The sequence below is a fragment of the Lycorma delicatula genome, chromosome 4 (genome assembly GCF_047948215.1).
Source record: "Lycorma delicatula isolate Av1 chromosome 4, ASM4794821v1, whole genome shotgun sequence".
In the NCBI taxonomy this organism is placed as follows: Eukaryota; Metazoa; Arthropoda; class Insecta; order Hemiptera; family Fulgoridae; genus Lycorma; species Lycorma delicatula.
In genome coordinates this window covers 80,027,841-80,052,544 of record NC_134458.1, presented here as the reverse complement: position 1 = coordinate 80,052,544, position 24,704 = coordinate 80,027,841, and the positions used below count along the sequence as shown (strand labels likewise).

Sequence of the window (24,704 nt, the reverse complement as noted above, 5' to 3'; positions counted from 1 at the left end):
AGTATAATAATAAATAATTTAATTTTTGACTTCACATGCACACACGCGCGCACACACATATATTATATGGGTACAACTTATAATCGTTTTCGTGTTAGGGTACGCGATCAAAAAAGGTTTGGAGATGACTCCTCTAGAACTACGCTGCAGGAAAGAAAGTACCGTAAACAGAAAAAAATGGGGTACCGGTATTTTTTAATTTTTCGAAGTTTTATGATCCAGGGACCCCAAAAAATAAAAAAGGAGGGTTTTTTCGAAAGAACATACACGCCAACGCATGTATGTAAATGCGTAGGCGTGTTTGAAGCTTAATAATTTTTGACTGGATAAATCGATTTTGGTGAAATTTTTTACTGAGACTCGTGTATTCGGGGAAATTTGTAGGTAATTTTTTGGTATCAATATCGTAAGGGGGGTGGGGAATCTTTTGGGGAATCAATGTTTTAAACATTTTGCAAAGATATCCCTACTTTATAGCAAGTTCAGTACATGTGCACACTTATCTTACCATTTTAAAAAAATTTGCCTGAAAATACCCCCTTCCTCAAAAGTTGAAAAAGGTACCATTTTATCTATTACATATTTTTTAAACGATTTTTTTAATGTCTATAGTAATACTGCACGCGACGCAAAAAGTACTTTGAGGGGAATATTTTGGGTGGGAAAGCCGATCAAAGATTAAAAATGTAAGTTTTTTAACTTTTTAAAACTTTTTTGGACTTATTTAAACTTTTAATACTTAAACGTTTAGTAATAATATTACAATAAAATTTCATCATAATTCTCCCCCTCCCACAAAAAAGAAATCTAAGGTAACTTTCTACTTGTACATTTTTTAGCGGGATTTTTTTTAGTCTCTTCCATTACATGGTAAACGTAGAAAAATCAAAAACACTTCATCGAAGGTGATGTTGGAGGTGAGGAGCAGGAAAAAATACAGATTGCTTTTTAAATTTTTTTGGTTTATTTAAACATATAATGATTATTTTTACAATATAACTTCATCAAAATTTTCTCCCACTCCATAAATTAAATTTTAGTTAATTTTTTCACGTATAATTATTTTTCCACTACGTAAGAATAAATAACTGATGCCAGGAAAGTATTACAACTTTGTTGTCAGATTTTTTTTGTTAGTAATTACTCCTATTTGTGGTACAACCCATTTTTTAAGGCTGAATCAGATATTACATCCAGTTATAAAATGAATGTATCCCAAAATAAGTTCGCGATATAACAACAAAGCGATGTAATTATGTCGTGGAACGCAGACTCCGCACTCCTAATATTTATTTTTGTAAGCATAAACAACATAAAGTTTTTTTAAAATTTTATTTTTAATAAATTCAATCCATACTTAAGTAAATTTTTATTTCATCCTGAAAAAGTGAGAGTCTGAATGAACATGTTTATGATAGAAATTTTCTTCATACGCTTAAGTACACTTTTCTAATATCATAAGAAAAAACAAGTTTACTTCAGCATATATTTGAGATTATCGATTAAAAATCGTTTTTCGGTAACGTAATGCTCCCGTCCTCAGAGAACGTAAACGGAATGTATTACCTTCTACTTGGAAGAAAATTTGAAGTAATCTACCCTTGGACAAAAATATTTGTGTAGTTTTACGATCCCTTAATTAATTTTTATTATCCCAACCTCTTTCTCTTATACTTGATTCCTTCCTTCCCGGAAAACTTTCAGCGATTCTGAATAGACGACTATTGGATCGGTGTTAAGATTGTAAGCTTGAACTGCCCCTTTTTTCTACGGAGAGGTTTAGCCTGAGAAGATATAAGTAACCCAGAATTAATAAAAAAATCCTATTAGAACCATTAGCACGTATACAAAGAGGAAAACTTACAAAAAGGGTACAAGCTTTTTTTTTAGTTTTTGTTTTCATTTAAACGCGTAAAAACTAATTGACACAACTATTTCCTACAATTTTTCGGTACTAAATTCTTCTGCACTAGAAGTTGAACAACGAAAATAGTAAATGAACAATAGCAGTCAGCAGCATACTATTAATACTGCATTATAAAGTAGAAGTACTGCATAAAAATTATTTTACAAGTCCAAGTCTATCTTACCTTAAAAATTTATACATCTAGACGTCAAATTTAATTTTCGATTGCGTTAAAGAAAAGTAGTTGACAAAAACTTTGTTTCTTTACACTATTTATTCCAATCTTTATTATTTTTGTAACAGATTTAAAGCATCTAACTTACAAAAGACTTCGTTAGCGGTTGCTTTCCCTAAAAGTAATGATGTTCAATATTACTTGGGATAAGGAGAATGAAGGTGTCATATCAATGATTAGAAATTTTATTTCAATGAGCTTGGAATTCTGATGTACAACAGAATATTCGACTAGTGATAAAGGCAATAAGAAACCACTTCACTTCTCAGTTTCCACCTAGTAAACCGGATGTGATATGATTGCTTTTAAGAAAGCCTTTGTCAATTTTCAGGCGATTCAGTTCTCATATCGATTCGCGTACAATGATTCGGATTTTTTTCTAACCTATTCAAAATAAAACAAAAGGAATAACGTATAAGGTATGCCTTTTCATAATGAATTCCTATAATCACCAACCGAAATCTGTATTTGGATAATTTAATTAAAATGATATACAAGGTTAATGCAAAATCCATACTTCCAGTAATTTTTTCAAAGAAATACTACCGCTGCTCTCTTTTACTCTTTTGAGAGAATTTCAAATGGATAGACTAACGAAGTAATAATTCGGTTTTAATTATGTAACAGAAAGACTGATTTAACTTGATGAAAATTTGTAGTTTTATACTTCATTATGAATGGAAAAAAAACAAAAATGAGAAGAATAATTTAATATAACATGGTACAAATTACCAGAATACGACACTGTAATCTTAATTAAAAAATTGTGTCTGTATATATATATATATATATATATATATATATATATATATATGCGCGCGCGCATTTATTATATTGCCACTACCTATTACATATACATTATAGTTAGTAATGGCCCGTCATTGTTTTACGAGTATGTGCGTCGTTGTTATAAAACAATTCTAGCAGTAATATAATTTTCTGCAAAATTGACTTATAACACGGCAGAAACGTTAGTATGAATGAGTTGTGAAATGTACGGTCGCGCATGCGGTGAGCGCAGGTGCTGCCGTCATGGCTGCACTGTGTACGATCGATGCAGCGACTGTTTTCCCGGCTTGGGAAATTTACAACTACGTTTACTACTACAACCTCAACAAAATTATCTTTACTACTGTTTAACCAAAAGCGACCGTCGAAATTCACGAATTTCGCAGTACACTCAGAATTTAAAATAGTAAAACGACCAGAAATAATTTTTGGTCATTCCATGCTATATTAAAGTTTTTAAAAAAAATAAATTTAAATCCCTTTTTTTAATGAACTTCAAGCATCAGTTTTCATGAAATTAAAACACAATACTGGAAATTTAAATTGATCATGCTTCGATCAATGATATGATCGATTAATAAAAGATAAATAAATAAAAACTATCAAAATATAACTATAAAAAATTGGATTAAAAACTTTTAGCTGGCATCGTCGTTGCAGAAATTTCCAGTTATTTTCACAGAGTGTACAACAATCTATAACCTATAATGTTGAAAATTATTATCATCTTACGAACTTTTATTTAAAGAAAAACAATTAAGAAAATATTGTAAACAGATTTTTTAAACGTAATAAAAATTATAAAAAAGTTTAATTTCATACTAAGATATTCTGATCTAAAATAAGATCAAATTTAATTTTAAACTCGTAAAACGACAATGTTTTTTACTGTTAGTAGAAAAATTACTTTAAATTATTTTAATCTATATTTTTACCGTTACAGTAAGGGTTGAACTCTGACAATAGTTCATTTGAAAAATTAAAAATTAATGGTCAGTAACAATAAAAACGTATAAACATGCAACACCTAAGGGTGGTGATGACTAGTCAAACACTTTTTTAAAGTGTTATTTTTATAACGTAAAAATTTTTTATTTTCTTCTTTTCCATAAATATTAGGCATCACGCCCGATCCACGGTTCATATCTTTGAACTGATCAACTCATTTTTTCGCGGCCTAGATTTTTTCTCCCTACAGGCTTATAGTTGAATAACTGATTTCGAGTTCTTTAATCTGTAAGTTCGTACCCGACCTACCGTCTCCGATACTCTTCTATTTTTTTAATAAAAAGATATATGTTAAAATTCCTCACAAAACTCTACCGAATGAACACAGGCTATCAACCTCCTCAGAAACCCTACATCTACACTCCATAAACGCTTTCGGTGAAGTTTTGTTAAAGTCCACTTATCACTCGGTAAACAAGCTAGTAGGAACAGATATAATTTTATAAAACTTTAAAAAGTATCCTTTTGTATTTAGTCTTAAAGGTTTTTTAAATGATCACATGTATTCGGTTAAACTTTTCAATTTTTATTACAGATATCTGCCTACAGTATCCTGTAGTAACAACTATTGCTGGTTAACTGAAAGAATCTATTTGTCAAATCACTCATTATCTAACACCCATAAATAAACATTATTCAGCCAAATATTAAATAAATTAAACATTTTAACTTATCCGCTTTCTTATATTAATGAATGTATGCAACCGTTGTTAAAAAAAAAAAAATTCACTTAAAAAAAAATTCTCTCTATTAACCTGATCAGTTAACAGAACTATTTTCATGTAACTAAACACAATACTTCGGCTTATGAGGAAGAGATTCATTATGCTTCCGTTGCCATTTTTAATACATTACCTACCCGTTTGAAAAATTTTTCCACTAATTTATTTAAAAATAAAAATTTAAAGATTTTCTTTTACCGAAAAAAAATTACTGCCGATAAATTTTTAAATACTAATAACAAAAGAAAAAAGCTGACAACACAGCTGTAGGGCTATCCCGTCACGTGGTTAAAGCCGCGTTCCGGTAAAGCCCTGCAACTGTGGGTTGTTTCTGATACACGGCTTACACACACAACTTAATTTAAAATAATTATCATTTTATTTAAATATTTTTTCGTTTTATAATTCAATGATTCTCACTTTTCTTTCTTTTTTTTCCTGTTTAGCCTCCGGTAATTACCGTTTAGATAATACTTCAGAGGATATGTATGAGTGTAAATGAAGTGTAGACAGTTTCAGTTCGAACATTCCTGAGATGTGTGGTTAATTGAAACCCTACCACCAAAGAACACCGGAATCTACGATCTAGTATTCAACAATGATTCTCACTAAGGCGCGCGTTCATACCGTGTTTAATTCTCGCGGTTGTGGCTGTACTACCGGTGACTGTCGGCAATAACTAAACTAATGTAATTTCACAACTTACATAGAACAGATTTCGCTTTTACGGCCAGTAGACTGGTCTAGGTGTAGCCGCAAGGCTTAACCCGCTAGGTACTAAGTCAACCGGGAGATCAAGTTTGAGACCCAGCCGTACCGAATAACTTTTTTACACTTAAAATATTATTCATTTCTTTAATTCTACCACTCGCCTGTGACGTTACAACATAGAAGTCGACTACAGCAGCATTTTTTGGGTTGGGGTTGCGATTTTGAAAAATCGCAAATCTCTTTTTTTTGCAAATATTATTTAAATTGCATAACTGTTAACAAATGTGCCAAGAAAAATATGACTTTAAACAGGCGAAATTTCTAGATACTGGGAGTAACCTTGCTCTACATCCTCACTCCTTGACCTATTAAATTGAAAATTTAAGGCATCAATGCCGCATATATAAAAGTAATTTGATCAAGTTTGGTCAAAATCAGTACAGTAGTTCTGGAAATATAAGGTGATTTAGAGGCCAACACCAAACACACACGCGCGCGTACATACGAATATTAACATCCGGAAAAATTTTCATCCAGTTTTTGTAGTTTTTGAGTTCGTTAGGTGTCAAAACATCAAGATCTGGTGAAAACCGCATATGCCCAAATTAGTTTGATTACAATATTTTCCCTTCCAGAGCTATAGCTCTGCTCTAGTGCTAGCTAGATGGGAAAGTAAAAATCTTGACTTTCTGCAATCCATTTAACATGTACATAAATTTGTGTTCAGATAATTTTGATAAATTCCTCCAGAATTCTTATTTATTTTGATGTCATTTTATTTATTTATGTTTCAAATGATTAATATGGACTTGAAACACTACTATTTTCATTTTATAATTAATTGTGTATTTTTTGTTACTGCTCTGATCAAGGTTTCCATCCAGGCGAATTCTGGGGCAGTTCCTTTTTTTATCAATGGAGTAGCTCACCTATCCATTCCTGAAGTGATTTACATAACATAATATTACGTAACGATTAGAATAAAATATTAATCTAAGAAGAATTGTAGAAAGAAAAAGGCCAAATCCCTGTAGCTCTTTAATTACTGTTAAAGACTGTAAGTCCCTCTTTAATGCCCACCAACTTACTTTTCTTCCATAAAATATATATTTTTAAATCTTTTTAAGCAGTCCTAACAAAGTCTACCAAATGTATTGAGATTTTTTTTCTAAAACCTCAAATAGTCCTACATTTAATATTCATCAACTACAACCCTCTACAGCAGTAGCTTGTATGTTAACATTTTACCATTCTATTATAAGTAAAGGATGGTAAACTACTCTGATCACAGCCTTCTGTGAGTCAACTGTCCACTTTCTCCTCCCTCACTTCTTATTACCTTTTATTCCTATTTCCTTAGAAAAGTAACAGGAGAGTTGGATCAACCATCCTGATGCTACCTGCAGCACTATGCTGGGACCGACTGGTAGCTAATAGGGTAACACTACTCTAGGGCAGTTTAGCGGAGTAACGACCCTGTGTGCTTGTGAAATTATCCAAGAACTCTGTTCTAGACATTACAAAAAATACCAGATGCCAACTGGTTAAAGACAAGCTTCCTACTCTGACTGATAAGTTATGTAAGGATAATAATAATTTTTAACTGTATTATCACCGGGAAAGGATTTAATTTTAAGTTCTATTTAAATTCTGGATAGGTTTAACAATGTTTTTGCCAAAATGTTTTCTATTAAGGATTATATGTTTATTTTTCAATCATTTTGAATATAACTTTTTTTGTAATGATTGACAACATCTTTAGTATTTACAATAGATTAATATAGAGAAAGTCTTTTGCACCCATTTACACTAAGTGAATTCTTTCCTTACAAAACTTATATTTACTTTTTTTTAACTGGCACCAACCAAGATGGTCATCAACCACTAATGATAAATAATATATGGGTCAATAGCATGCAGTGAAACTACACCAAATACTTTTTAGTTTCTGTGATCTACAAGAATTGATTTATTAACTGGCCACTGGTAAATTTATTCTACACCCTTTAATTCCCAAAATGCTACTCCTTGAGACATTCAAGTCTCATAGAGCAGTCAGCTTGTAAGATAATTGTTGTTGATGATTTTACGCAAGACTCTATAACAAAGAACATAAAATTATGTTCTGGTAATAAGGCATAATGTTTACATACAAATACTAAACATTAATGAATAAACCTGGAAAAGCCAAGTGGCACTACTTGACTGTAAGTTTTTCCTTTAACTTATTGTATAAAAATGTTGTATGACTTAAACATTAGTTGATGTAAATTTTTTACTTTAACTGTAAAATTATTTATCATACACTATGAAATACATAGTAATACTTAAATTAAATTTAACTGAGAAAATTACTACTAAAAATATGAAAAATAGTTTATGAGGGAAATTACAATTCAAAAAGATATGTATGAAAAAGTATTTTGTTGGATTTGGATAGAAATAATTAATTACAAACTATTATAATGAGTTAATTAAAGGTAAAAAAAAAAATTGATTTAAAATATAGATTATTTTGATCTGAAGACAAGTAACATTTATGTCATTAATGATTAAATAAAATAAATAATCACAAACATTAATGAAAAATTACCTTTACATCCACTTAGAAATAAGAGATAAGAAATTATAAATTATGAAAATTATTTATTCTACAACTTCACACATAATGAATAATAATAATAATAATAATACAAGTGGGTGTCAGAAGCTATAATTGAAAAGGGTAAATATGAAATACATTCATGTTTAAAATTAAATATCACAAACTGTGAGTTACACATACTGGGAGTTAACAATAAATTCCCACATTAATGAATCAGTTATCTTCATTGAAGTAATGTTTTAGTTTAACAACCAAATCAAATTACTGAAAAATATTAATTATAGAACTTGACATAAGGCAAACAACTTAGTTAAACCCATTAATATTTTATTTTCTGCAAAATATAAAGGTAATAATTAAATTATTATATGACATTATCTGTACTAAAAATTGATGATTAGATTAGATTTCAAAATAATTACATTTTAAAGACTTTATACCATGCAAAATATCCTCGATGTCAAACTAAATCAGTCTGTAAAAAAACTGATTTTAAAATAAATAGAGATTTTAATCTAACCAGTATTTAATATATTTAAATAGATCTCATTAGGAATGGGAAGTAATACTACAACTATTTGCCTGGATGTGTCAAGAAAAACCTTGAGAAAACCTTGAACAGAGCACTATCACAAAAGAAAAAATTAATAAAACAAAAGAAGAAAAATGGTGTTAATATGAAACAGGTTGCACAAGTATAGAAAACTAGAATAAAGAAACAAACAAAATTACCATATTGTTAAGACTTGACTGTTAAAATACTTTATACAGAGTATGAATTATATTAACAATAAAATTTTACTAAAAATAATACTTACATAGTTCTTACTAGAATTACTAGAAAGAAAGAACGAAAAAAGGATTAACAAATCGACTTGTTCTCACAAAATCAAACAACTGGCATAAACTTGGTGAAAAGTGTCAAAATTGATGTTATATATCACTTCAGTGTGAATAATTTTAATGCATTGCTAGACAATAAGGTCTGAAAATAGAACTTGTTATTTCACTTTTGCAATTCCAGTCAGAAATTAGAATGGTTTTATAACTTCTTTCCCAGTTGATTTTTAACATTTCAGAAAGTTCTTAACCGAGTTTATTTTAGTAAAACAAAAAAAAAATAATGATTCAATAATGAAATAAAATAATGTAGTACTGCAGTAAATAAATGATAAACCTACTCCAGGATGAAAGCAGAATACAATTTTCTTCAACTTGCAGACAAGTAGGACTTGTCTGCACCTGTATATGTGTCAACATAAACAGAATTCATATTCCTTCAATATAAATATTTCTGTAATAAATGAACGCGCATCAACACATCTATAAACAATTTAAAAAAATAGAAAGCCATCAAGTTTACTAAATTTCCCTTTTGTTTTAATAAGGTGTATATAACTAATGTATGAATTGAATGGTTGCAGTATATATAAAGTACAGTACAGAATACAGTACCTGTAACCAACCAGTTAGTAAGGTCTTGTGAATATCATTCATAAAATAATTTATAAACTAGCTGATAGTTAAAACTGAAAATTAATCTACATATATTCAAAATTTCCTGAGAGTTAGAATTTCATTAATATAATTGTTACAGGGAATAAAATCTTGTTGCATGAAAATGATTTTTAGTAATGTTTAAATACTGGTAACTCATGTTGCCAATCAGTCACTTCCAGATTAATTCAATGGAATACCAATGCATGACCTACCTTAGCTGAGGGTAACTCAAGTAACCATGGATTACCTGTTAGAAATCCATTAATAATCCATCATAAACCAGTTTAAAGCAATTTGGCTTCCTGGTCCCTAGCTACTACAGTTTACCTAGCTACTTCAGTTTCCTACAATCTCCATACAGCACAAGATTATCTCAAATGAATTTTCTTGTGTTAATACTTAGCTGTCATATGGTAGGAGCAACCGGTTGCAAGACTGTTTCAACACGGGATAAAAAGCAATAAATTTAGTTTATCTGTTGAAGCTCTTTTCTACAATAAACAGTCTGCAGAAAATTTTTCTATTTAGATAAGCATGAACCCAAAATTTTTTTCCAAATTTTTATTTGGGATAAACAAAAAACTACTTAATCAACTACAACCAAATTTTTACCCATGTTACTTGGCATAACTGAGAAGGTTTTTAGATATATTTCATCTTGGAAAATCTCTAAAAAATATATATACATAGTAGCAGAGATTTTCCAGTTGAAGCAGAAACTTTAATGAATTGAATTTATGAAATTAATGAACCATGAACTGGGTTTGAGCTGGATGATTTGAATCAATCGAATGAATAATATAACAAAAATAATGCAATTAAATTTACGTTAAATAAAATAATATTAAATAAACTTAAAACATGTCTGTTTAGCAATAGTGGGCTTCCCATGGGTACTGCATGTGAAACTAGAGTGGTGAGTTATGCGAACAGCTTGTGGGAGGCTAGACTGGTCATCACCATCAACAGGTAACAAATGGCATCCCCTGGGGAGCTGTTTTGGGAGGTAAAATGGGGCGCTCTTATAATATCTCTGCAAACAATCATCCAATTTTCAAACAAGGTATTCGTTAGTAGCTAAAGATTAACTTTTGCCTGCATCAGGTACTCTCTCGATCTAACAGATCATGGTTATTCAGAAATGTTATCTAAAAATTAAAAATTATTTAGTAAAATGTGTAAATAATAAATAATCCCTTATGGTGCTGCACTTCTCATTCAGGCTGCTAAATTCTCATGCTCCATTCTTAAAGAAAGCTGCTCCCAAGATATTCTTCAGTAGAAATATTCTCAATAAATGACTTATTGAAATTGAAGACAACATATTGTGAGTGACTCTTAATCAATGCCAAGCAAAAACTACTGAACAAAAATTGATGAAAATTTGTATACATGTTCTTCTTATGTTATAACTAAGAAAGGATTCTTTGAAATTCTGAGTTTAAATTGGTAAAATGGAGTAACAATGAAATTTACTATTTTTTTTAATTTCTCAGTAACAAATGACGATATCAACTTGATGTTTTGTGTGTATAATCTTCATGTGAATAAACCAGTTTCTAGATTTTAAAATTTTGTGACAGTGTGCAATGCGGCGGCTCAACCAACACAGCATCTGCCATGTACGTGGGATGCAACTGGCTGCAGCTTCCTCTGGCTTACTTGACTGAAAAACATAAAATAAAAAAAAATTACCACAACAAGAAATGCAAGTAACCATATAGTGCAGGCGAAGCTGCAATGGGAAGCTAGTATAATATATATTAAATTCTATTAATACAAACCACCTAATATGGGATATTTAGATAAAAAATATCTTACCTTAATTTTATTATGAAAGTACTTTTGTAGGATCCTGCATCCCCAGTCATGATTGAATTATTTAAACTGCATATTAGAAATTAAAAAATTAAAAATACTAAAATAAACCATGTAAGTAAAAAAGTTAGTTAAATATAATTTTGATTTGGTTTGTTATTAAAAAAAATTAAGTTTTATATCATTTTCACCTGCCAACCATTACAGTCAAATTCATAAATCTATCAATTCTTATTGTTTCAATTTCCAAGGAAACGCCATCAATGTAATTGGAGTATAGAAATTTGTTGTGGTTCCTTAAGTAAGAGAAATAAGAACATTTTAACTTTTTTTTTTTTATCTATTCAAAAAATATTTTTTTTTATTTTTCATTTTAAATTTTCATGTACCTTTTGGTAAAGTAAATTGATACTGATATTGTTGCAGATTATTAACTTCAATCATAATTGTTCAGTGGTAATAAAAACATAACCACTTAATATAATAAACTATATAAGTGACTTATTGATAATACGATTTAGTCATCTCAAAGTTTTGGAACTTCTGCATTACAGTGCATCCTTAACAAAAAATAATAAAATTTTTAAATTTTATGACAGTAAAATAATAGGAGCTGTTTACATCATACATTGTTTATAAAATGAAAATACGTGGAGAAATTTTATATTTCCTCTGTTTGAAAGGGCATTAGTCTATTATTTTCTTTCTTATGGCTCCAATTTTAAACACTTCTATTTACACAGCTGATCCCGTTTTGCATACAATGACCAAATATACTAATAGTGAAATTAAAAAAAATCATTAAAACATTTTACTGGAATCTAAACCGATCTTATTTATATAAAATCTGAATTTTTCTGAATGAGCTTGCACTGTGACCATGCCCATGGTATGTGACCATGGTATTTGACCATGTCACACATTTCCCAATGTGTGACATGGTCAAACACAACTTGGTTGCTGTTCAAAACACTCGGTCAGCATTTAAAATAAAAATGTGAAAAAACATGTCAAAGATATATCATACAGTGTTGCTGACAATTCATAAAAATAAATTACAATATTATTAGAGAAAATAAAAATACACTAAGTATTTAAGAGGTAGTGTTATAAATCCTACATTTTAGCCATCTTATTGAGTAGAATATTGCCACCTAAAGTATTAAACTCTTTTAACAGTTGCACATTGGCTTTCTAATTGATACTGAAACTTCAAATCTGCTCAAAAGTACTAGTAAAAATTATTCCTAAGTCAAAATCAAATATCAAATATATTTTACACACACAGATGTTGATACCTATATTATCTGATCACGTACATTGGCTAGAAGTCAAGGCAGTTTTATCCTAATTCCCATGTATTAATCTAGGTATAAGAAATTTTTATGTAAAGAAAATTTAAAGTAAAATCTAAATATTATTGTTTATGATACAGATGATTTGAGATAAATTGACATTTTCTATTGTTACAGTAGCGGGCACCTGCTTGTTTGCATATGGTCTAAGGCAAGGAGAACTCTGTCGGCGAGACAATGATTGTGAGACTGGACTAGTCTGCACAGATACTGGCGAGGGTCGCACATGTCAACCGGCTGTCACAAGCAGAAAACAATACAGTGTGTTGAATAATTTGTTAATTTTGTTTCATTTATCCAACTTTATTATTGTTTTTTATAAATAATACACAATAGTTATTTAGAATTATGAAAAATGCAATGATATGATCAAATAAGTGAATAATAATTAAATACGTATATTATAAAGAATGTTTTAAGAAATACATAGTCCGTTTTTTTAAGTTCTTTTTAATACTTTTATAGAACAAACTTACTAATTACTACAGTATTTCCATAATTGACAAAAAGATAAAGAATGGTTTAAAAAGACAATTGGAAGTATATTTCAGTTGTTTCAACTAATGCAGTTGCATTGTATTTTCCTAAAAATATAAAAATAATTCTTAAAACTTTTGATAGTTTTTTAAGCTTACAGGTAACAGGTAATACAATATTACTTTGCAACCTGATGATTCCATCAGGTTGCAAGAAACACCTCAGGTAGTAGTTTCCTAGAAATTGAAGGATATGAGGCAAGGATGAAATTCCCCTTATTAAAGTTATGTTTAATTGACTAGTTGCTATACATCACTGAATTTGAACAATGTTGGATAAAGTTCATCACATGCCAGTGACATTTATTTCCAGCTAATAGCCATAGCAGCCAATGCCAATTAAAATAAGTAAATAAATAAAAATAAAATAATTCAGTTTTCATTTCATTTCATTTTCATTTGTATTCAGAATGCACAGAATGCTATAATTAAACTTCAATACTGCCAGCATACAAACTTAGACTTTTCAAGATGAATGAATAATAAATAACACTATATCCTTAATGAAAGAAAGGAAGACTATGATTGAAAGAAATAAGAATGGTTCAAAATTAAAATAAACGGGTTACAAAAAACTAATACTAATTAGAAAAAGAAAATTTTTGAAAAGACTATATAGAAAGAATCAACGTGCTTAATATTCTATAAAACTGAATTGACTGATCAAGGATAAAATACTAGAAATGTATTATACCTGGACATAACCATTTTACAGAACATATTTTTATATCTAATTTTGCCCAGCATAGTTGATCCAATTTTATAGTGATGTTAAGCGACTTTTGAATGTATACTTGTAGTAATACTAGTCGTTTCATTTTCATTTCGTTTCATTTCACTATTTATATCACAAGTCAGTCAACCATTTAAAATAATATTCATTTTTCTAGGTGAGGACTGCATTATGAGTTCAGAATGTGATATCCACAAGGGTCTCTGCTGCCAGTTTCAACGTCGCCATCGTCAAGCTCCTCGCAAGGTAACAACAGATATTAAATATTAAAAATTATTAAAAGAATAATTGATACCTCTTATACTAATTTTTTTTTTTAAATTGAGATTTTTTTATATGTATGGATAGGGCAATCAACTGAGTCTATTTTTAATCTATTAGGAATAGATATAAATCTGTATAACTTTCTGAAAATTTAAATATTTCACAAACATATGCCGTATCCCGCATCAGCCGATACAAAATTCTAAAAATGCATCAACAAAAACAAAAAATAAATGAATAAAAACTAACAACTTAGAAACATAAACTTCAATATCAACAAAACTTGAACAACATAACTCAATGCCAACTGGAATGATAATAAATCAAAAACATCACGTAACTAGGTGCATAAACAATGTTGCCAACTGCTACAATCAATCATGTTCTTAATCAAATCATTAACCTCAAAAATGGTCTGTTGATTAATCATTTCATACTTTTTTTAAATTTATAAATATAATATTTTTCAAGTATACCCATTCTTCTACTGTTACAGATTTTCAAAATGACTAAATTATTTTTATAATCGATAATACTATGCCACACAACAACAAATGGTCAGCCATATTAAATACACCTCTCTTTTCATTTCTGTAAACATTGTAACGTTCCATAAATTTCTTTTGAAAAGATCTGGTAGTTTTACCAATATAAATTTTATTAGATTCAATACATTTAATATTCCACTTAAAACCCCCCCATTACTTTTATTATTATTATTATTATTATTATTATTATTATTATTATTTTACTTAAATATTTTATAATCTGTTTATTTGGTTTGTAAGCTTTTTTACATTTATCTTTAGCACAAACATCAGTAATTTTTTCTACTATTTTTATTTGTATAACTGTATTTTAAGAAAAAGCTATTAATAATCTCTGTGTTATTTTCTTGTTGCAATTGTGTAAAACTATCTTGTTATTTAATTCTCTGCTTTCTGTATATCTTACCTATAACCATTACCAAAACCATTAAAAAGGTTTACCTGAAATTTCTATATGTATGTTTTTGCATAAAATTTTATCTCATCTATCTATCTAGAATGAAATATCATAGAATCATATTTCTAATCCAAAACTTAGTTACCTAATCCAAAACTTACTTACATAAAACAAATAATTTCTGAAGTAATATTTGGAAATTTATTTACTTTAAATAAAAGTATTTTAAACCAACTAATTAATTTTTTTAAGTATTTGATTTGTGTTGTTTATGTATTTTTTGCTTTTATGATACATAACCATATGAGGGTTAATAAGCTGTTAATATATATTTATTTTAATTTGACACATACCAAAAAATTTAATGATATTTTTTTAATTTTCAAAGCCTTTTTTTAAGTCTATTAATTTTTTAACTTTTCATAATGCTTTCTCTAATGAACAACTTCATTAACACTCAAACTTAAATGTCTATGTTTATTTTACCCAACTGTACACTTCTTTTATCCAAACATATATTGTAAAATTGATCCTAATTTTAAATAACTTCGCATAAAAAAATGATTGAATAATAAATAAGTATTATTTGATGTTATAGGTATGCTCTTATTTCAAAGATCCTTTAATCTGTATCGGCCCAGTAGCTTCAGATCAGATCAAGATGGTCGATTTGGAACGGACAGCTGGAGAAAAACGTCTTACTGGGAAGACAGTTGGATCTTCCTTTAGTCACCTGAAACGCTAAGTTATAAGCGCACACAAGCAGCACGACCGCTGTAGATCATGGAAGCTACAGTGTTGAGTGCTGCATTTAGAATATGCAGTTAACCCAGTTTATATAATTTATACATTGATTACTAATCATATCTAATTTTAATGGAGTTAACAAGTTTATTTATTTATTTACTTATTGGCCAGTAAAATGTTTTTTTAAAATTATTTTCCATATACTATCATTATGCATCAATTGTATAAATAGTATATTTGTATTAATTTGTCTTAAATTATAATTTTATTAAATAAATAGTTTTATGACTGTAACTATTTTAAAGAGTAGATAATGCGAATATGCATTAAGCATTTAAAAGTAGAAAAAATATATTCGTATTTAAAATAAATATAAAATGAACATTAAGTAGAAAATTTTTTTTCACAGTATATTGATGTTAATAATATAATACTAATAATAAAAAATAATCACACTACTTTTAATTAAAAAAGTATTATTTTTGAAAAAAAAAATACTAGTAATTTAAACTTGAAATATTCTATACCTTAATTCAAAAGTTGATACCAAGAAAGGGGGAAACACTTATTTAACATTCAGTTTTATAATATATCAAAATGTTTATATTAATCAATCTGTAAATTAAACATAAATTGTTATTCTTAAGAAATGAAATATTATTTATTACTACTTGGGATTGTAAAGTAAGTGCAAAGAAATATTAAATTACATCTTACATTTTTATGGTTACATAACTGTAATTATCTAGTCTCGAACAATATACACTAAAATAAGAATTAAATATACTGAGTGATAGAAGTAAATTTTATTATTAATGGCAAAATAATTGTATTACATAAATTATGTTAATAAATGGGAAATTTCTTTCTTCTTTTTGCACAAAGTTATTGATTCATTTTGACTATGATTTTTAAAACATAGAAATGGATTACACAAACATATTTTTTATAATTATTGTTTTTAATATAATAATAATTTATTAAAGCATGAAAAAAATAAAAATATAACATAAGAGAATTGTACACTGTTTTCATTTACTATATTAATGTTATCTGAAGATTGATTTCAGCCTTCCAACTACAACACTCAATATTTTGTGAGGTGGGAAAAATCACTCAGTCGTTGGCTACCTCAAAACATCTAATGTTAGATCACTATCGTTCTAATACTGATATTTAATCTAATTCATGTAATATTTTATTGGTAAATTATAATGAATAGATTTTTTGTTAAAAAACAATACATCACAAGTATTGTAAACATTACAAATGTAAGAAACAGATTTTTTTGTTTTTATTTAAATAAATAGAAAACAATTAATAAAACAATAATAAGAAAACAATCACAATTAATATAAAACTAACTGCACTCAATTTCCAGCTAAAAATAAAACATTTCTATATAATTCAACAAAACAGATTATTATGAATAGATAAGCAAAAGTCTTTCTTGGTGTACGTTAAAAAAGAAACAGAATATTTAAAATATTTTCTAACTTTAAAAACACTAAAACTTAATAAAAGAAAACTAAAAAAAAGTACATAATTAATTCACACAAAATTACAATACTAACGAATAAAATTTTAGACAGTATTTAAATAATAAAAAAAAAATAATAGACCAAACACATGCACTAATTAACTGATGAAATTTAATTAACTTGAAATAATAATGTATCTTTTCACTGATATTTTTCTAAACAAACATATTTAATAGTTCTGTTTTTCTTATAAGTTAAGAAAAATTCACGTCTTATTTACAAACACAGAATTCTAATCATTAAAATTAATTATGTCCCGATGTAAGACAGAAAACTAAGTATACATGTGTAATTTCCTAAATCAAAATTCAAAATAATCTTGACAAAAATAATAGTAAAACTAAAAATTCATGAATACCCCAGAATATAAAACATAGGCCTACAGTAAGAAAAATTGTATTTATTTTTATATTATACTTTTAAGAAATGTAAATTTAAAAAATAACTAATTCCAAGGTACACAAACTGAATTAATGAAAATTAATAGGTAAAGGTAGATTACATCAACTGCCAATTCTACAAAAAATAAAATTTAATAATAAAAAATCTGACATCTAAAAAGGAAAATACAGGTAGAATTTGTTATCAACTCTAAACTTGTTTATTTTTATGCATAAGAGAACTAACATAAATCCCACCACATCTTTTATTATGTCACTCGGGAATGAAGCTTAATAGTGTAACAATATAATTTCAGCATGTGGTTTTATAATTATAAATATATTTTTATACATGCTTTACATATTATAATGGTACCATTAGTTCAAACATTTTTTAAAAATTGTTAAAAAAATACCATTTCGATTTCACAACTTCATAAATTTTTGCTCATATATCCCTCTCAAAATAATCATTAAATATTCATGAAAAAATTATCTTTTTTATTTGTATTTTATCTAATACTGGTTACCCATAAATTATACAAAAAAATAAAGGATGAAGAACTTATTAATTTTATTTTTGACTGGATATATGTAAATACACAGTATAATTTTATATTAGGCCTATACATTTATATAACATATACTTCTAACATGATTGTATCTTATTGTAAATATTTTTATACATTTAAATTGCATAAATAATGAGCTTGCTTCCCCCTTGTTAAAAATAACACTAATTATTATCTATAAATAATCTTAAAAGGAAGGGTGTAACGTTATAAGTCATAATATTTAGACATGCTGCACAATATGTAAAAATCACTTTATCTTATACTAATGTTAGTAGTTTCATTTTTTACAATTTAGTATTTCAGTTGATAACATACAATATATAATTAATAAAATATTAATATTTGTTTGACTTTATTTTAATTATTACACATACTGTTACTACAGAAGAAGAAATATATTTTTTAAATACTATCTATTACCAGAATATTGTTTAAAATATTATCATACTAGAAATCTATTCTTTTATGTCTTCCATTTAAAAAAATTATAGTTAAAATAATGATTTAATTATTTATTTATACTGTTATAGACTTTACAATTCTACAAGATAATTTTAACATACATATTTATAACATTAAAAACAAGTTTACAGTAAATACAGATAAAAAAAACAGTTTTTTAATTTGATAATTTTTTTTTAGAAAACTGAAGAACAAGTCTTACCTAATACCTAACTCTGCAAACTAATAATGACTAGTTTCTCTAAATGCTCTATATAATTAGAAATCTATTTTACTATAAAATTTAAAAAAAATAATAATATTGTATTACAGGTAAGTCAGCATTCTACAACTTGTACATAGTTACTTTGGTGAATATTGACTCAGCTATAATCTAACTATTAAAATATTATAACATGAAATATAATCTGATGAAAAGTAACTGACAGTATATAATGGAAACTAAACATTATTAAATCATAAATTAAATAATAAAAATATTGACACAGTTTTAAAAGCATAAATTAAAAGATACATTATTAATTAAAAAAAAAAAAATACATGAGAAGCTTTTTAATTTTGTTTATTTTCAATCAAAAATAAAATTTTAATTGACACTACAGTCAGTTCTTATTATGTAGTTAATGCGCTAAATACATTTTCATAAAAAATTCTGATGCTTAAGAAAATCACAATAAAGGACATTTTAACTTAACACATAAAATGAAGGTAAGAAGAGGTAATGATTTAAATATATATACTTTCATTAATGTAATTAATTTTATTTATCTTTTAGTGAAACACACTGTAAGCAGTGAACATTATAGTAATTTATATATCTGAATAAATTATTAGAATAAAATAAAATGTAAATAAAAATTCTACAAAAACATGATTTTGTGACCAAAAGGTTTTTAAAAAAATTATTTTGAAAGAGTTGTAGCACTTTTGGTCAGCGTAGCCTTATGAAGAAAAGAATATACATATTAGTTATGAAGTGAATTTGATTCCATTTGTTAAGTCTCAACTAATGAACATTTGATGAGAAATGCAATAATTTTCAATAAAAATACACTAATTTAAAAAATAAAATCATAGGCAATATATTTTCACCAATGTGTTTTTTTAAAAGTTCAGGGAAAAAACAATTTAGAGATTTGGAATTCTTTAAGTTAATGAATAACTGATTAACATAAAAACAGGAGTTTAAATGCAGGATAATCAAACTGTAGTTTTCATTTAATTTGTGCATTATATCAAATTTCAATTACATAAATTTGATTTATAGAACTGACTGTTAATGAAGAATGGATTTTATAATACATAATTTAACAAAATACTTCACATTATAAAACTGTTTAAGAAACAACCAAAAAGGGAATAGTGTTACACCCTTGCTATATATATTTATAACAAAAAAAAGTGTTAAATTAGTTTTAATTATATGCCTATTTATAACATTATGGACTGACAAACATATCGGAACGACACCAAAGATAGGTATTATTTTAGTATGTATATTTTATGCTACATTACATATAATGAATAACTTTATTTACAAAGAAATTATAATAGTAACACTGATGTAATTATTTCAAATTTTTTTTTTACTTTAAAAACAAAATCAATTACTTTCAGTAGTTATCTGTGTGTTTTTACTTATGGATGTCGAAACAAACTCACCAGTGAGATTATATGCAAATACTTTAAAAAATCAAACCTTTATTATTAAAAAATAGGTAAAATGCAACAATATATAACTAAATCAGTAAGAAATATTTCAAAATAACATTTACATAAAACGCATAAAATATACTTCATAATAATTAAAGTAAGAGTAATAAAAAAACTAAAAATAATATACAATTTATTAACTGTAATATGTTTATAAAAAAAATTATGTAATTTCTACGCATGTTATAGAGTTATCATATATATTTTATTTATAAATACATTGTTTATATAAAACTTTATTTATATTAACTCTAATAAATATATAGATATATATTATGTATTGTTGGCTAATACTATTATATAAATATTTTATTATATATTGTGATCTTTTTATGCTGAAATTTAGAATGTAGTAATATACTATAAAAATACTACACTAAACAGTGAACCCTGATCCTAAACTATGCATCTTCTATGAATAATTATATAAATATTTTTTTTTGCTATTATATGAATAAATATACCTGAAATCTGCGTAATATAATTATTTGTTTACTTTCAAAATACATTGTGTCAATTATGAAGTCATGGTGGTATTTCTAATGGCTATATTAAAGCAATAAAAGATAAACAAATGTAAAATTAAAAAGATCTCTAAATTTCTTGTTTATTTTGAGCTTCATCACTAATTAGGTACCATTTATTACGAATTATCACCTAATGTCATGTTATATATGGCATTATATAAAAAATGTCTTATCTGACATTCCATCTCTGGGGAAGATCTTTTTCACATACAAATTACTTGATGGAATTATAAAATTATAAAATGCAAACCAGTTTTAAAAACAATATTATTACTGTCAATTTGGGGCACTGTAAATATGTTTTATCTTACTTTTTTTTTCATAACAGTATAGAATCTTATACAATATGATTATTTTTAAGGTAACCAAATTTATAACATAACAAATTTTTTTTACTTACATCAGTATATCTGCAATCATCATAAACTAAAGTACAGATCACTGATAAAGGTTTCTGAATACTCTTAAAAATACTCTGGTGTACCGCAAGTACACTCATCATATTAAAAATGTGGTAATGTTGATTTTAAAAGTAAATAATTTTGTGTAGTTTTAAAACATCAATGTTACAAAAAACTTGTACAACAAATGGAAGCTACCTCATCCATCAGTTCTCAATTTTCTGGATATGTCTGGCAAGAAATAAAATTTCAATTATAAGTTTGCTATATTATTAATAGTGAATATATATTGTATTTAACTGTTGAATAAAATTTCAAAATTACTTTGATGACAGGGTTTCAACATTTTAGTAAGAACATAGTCTTTTGAAACCCTACCACAGACACAATGTATAAAACGTTTATAAAACCATTAATAAAGAAATAAAAGAGTTTAAAAAAAACATAAATTTATTTTTAATGAATTTTATGATGAATACATTAACACATAAAATATAAATAAGATATATTTCATTGAAATGAATATTTATAACCAAAAAATTATTTTATTAAAAAGTGAAAGGCTATGAAAAAAAAGTGTAATTATATGATTCCCTTTTGATTTATCCTTCAAATGTATGTTTCTTCTCTGTTTACTATTATGAAAAAGGAAGTTACAATAATTTGAAAATAAATAATAGTTGATTTAAAGAATGAAGAATAAAAATCACAAATCAAAATAAAAAATGATCACTTGTCATAATTATTATTATTATTATTATTATTATTATTATTATTATTATTACAATTACTGTATGAAGTTTGGTTGTGAACTGATAGAGGTCATTACATATCACATAACAAATGTAATACATATAATATATAGTATACTGATAAATATATACTCGTACATATATATTATATATTATTGCCAACTGAAAAAAAACATATCAATAGGTACGTTTCTAGTTAAAGACTTAATATTTATTTATAAAATTTTGGATGATGTTTTGACTTTCTTATACATTATTTACTTAGCTGTAATTACTTTGTTGTTAATTATCTTGTATGTAGTAAAAAAAAATATTTTAAGTGTACTAATTTTTGTTATTATTTTTATATTCTATTTTTATTTTACAAAAACCATAAATCCTTTGAATTACTTATCAAGTTGATGAGATAAACTTTGGAAATGTATAAATTAAACAAAAGAAGAATTAGCTGTAAATTAAACATGAATTTAAAATATTTATCATAGTTCAATTTTTTTAATAAATTTAAGGTCTATTAACTGATAACAATTCACAATTCAGTAGGGTCTTTTAAAATAATTTGAGTTACTCTATCATAAAAACATGACTGACATTGTGACTGAACACAATGGAAGTAGAAAGGACAGTAGTCAGTATGTAGATGCAAAGATTATTACCACGGTAATATCCCAAAATAGCCTCTATCAAAAGTAGTATGCAAGAAAACATAAAAACAGAACACTTGTTTTTATGTACATAAAACATGCAACGCCTAACTAAAGCAGGGCTGTAGGTTTATCTACTTGTTTCCTTTTATGCATGTTCTCTCTTTCAATTCATCTCTTCTTATGATTCATTTATGGTTTAAAAAGGAGCAATTTTTTGCAAAATTTAGATTTTAATAGTCGTATTCTAATTTGAGTTATTTTTAGCCTAATTAATAAAGAAAATTACTACTAGTCACTGGAATCTTAAATTATTTTTAAAATTGGATTAGGGTAAATTTTGTAATTACATGTTTAATTTATAGCTAATTTTCTAAGTTTAATTAAAAAGTTTGTGAGTAGTCCAGCCAACTAGTTATACCAACATATATAATTTTATATGTAGATTGTGGATATCATTAAAGTAGTTGTCTACAGCTCTATGAGCCTAGAAAATTACTGCATAAATTTCTACTGTTTCTCTTGAACTACACCTCATCCACCCAACTGACACTACTTTATCTAATACACTATAATTAGAATAATCTGCTGTTAAGAGACTAAAATTTTTTCACATGAAAAGACACCTTGAACAGACCTTGTATAAACAAGTTATTCAAATAAGGTTTTATTTGAAAATCCTTGTATGTTTTCATTTGATATTAGAAAATCCTTGTTATAAAAAAATTTTATCTTGAGAATGAATTATCTCTCATGTCTACATCCTTTTCCATTGTGGCACCTAATATAATATTACATCTATTTTAATAATATATTTTCACTAGTCTAAAATCTTTATACAGTAAGTAAATGAAAGAAAAATGGTTTCTCTTTGCAGGGAGGAGTAAAGTTCCTAGTTTGAAAGTGAAAGTTAAAAAAAATTATTCTTATAAAAGTTGTTTCAAATTTTATTAACTAAATTTTTTTGCCTGAAATCTTTTCTTTAAAAAATCCATCCTAGGTGTAAGTAAAAAAAAAAAAAAAAAAAAAAAACACTTGGCAGGCCCCCATTCAATATATTAAAAAAATAAATACTTCCCACAAAATTTGTTGCAAACGTACAGGCTTTAATTTATTGTGTAAAGAGACTATACCTTACAAACTTTATATTATGTTATATTCAAACATACAAATACAGTTTACTAATTAGCACATAATTGAAATCTAATTTAATTCTTTGTGACATAGATATTAGTCTTCATAAATTAAAAAATACCCTGCTACCAGCAATACAATTAGAACTAAAGTGCAAGACCAAATGAAAATATTACAACATAAGTAAAAAATATCATTTATTTATAGCAAATCTGGTTCATTTTGTCAAAAAATTAATTTTGTGTAATTTCACACTGCAAAAAAAAATTTATTTAAATTTGTAAATGAAAATATATTTTACCAAGCTGAATAAGTTGCATACAGCAACCATATATCGTGTGTGTGCACATTTACAAAACATATTAAAATATAATTGTATATATTTAATGAGGCAAATTTTGTTTTTGCAATTCTTTTATTACAATTAGTTAAATATCTGCGACAGATTGTTTTTAATAAATTTCAATATTCTTACATTTGTATTTAGTTTATGAGGACTTTATTCAAACCATTTACTCAGAATCAAATTTTCTACAAGTATTTTTAAAAACTTTTATTTGTTTATTACTCATTTAACAAATTTATTTTCTGCCATAATAAAATACTGTGTTTTCGGCCCCAATTTTTTTGTTTTTTACCCCAGATTTCTTGAAAACCACTAAAAATACAGTTCTGGGACATATTTTTTTTCAATTTTTCAG

At 26.6% G+C, this 24,704-nt stretch overlaps 1 protein-coding gene across 1 annotated transcript in view; it reads left to right on the top strand.

Annotated features, from left to right (window-relative positions):
• spab (space blanket) overlaps nucleotides 1–22,549 on the top strand; it is a 127,779-nt gene extending 105,230 nt beyond the window's left edge. The window contains exons 4-6 of the mRNA XM_075363412.1: nucleotides 12,767–12,910; nucleotides 14,076–14,164; nucleotides 15,726–22,549. Of these exons, the coding sequence (XP_075219527.1) occupies nucleotides 12,767–12,910; nucleotides 14,076–14,164; nucleotides 15,726–15,872 (380 nt within the window). The 3' untranslated portion in view covers nucleotides 15,873–22,549. The remainder of the gene's footprint in view (nucleotides 1–12,766; nucleotides 12,911–14,075; nucleotides 14,165–15,725) is intronic.
• The last annotated feature ends 2,155 nt before the right edge of the window (nucleotides 22,550–24,704 follow it).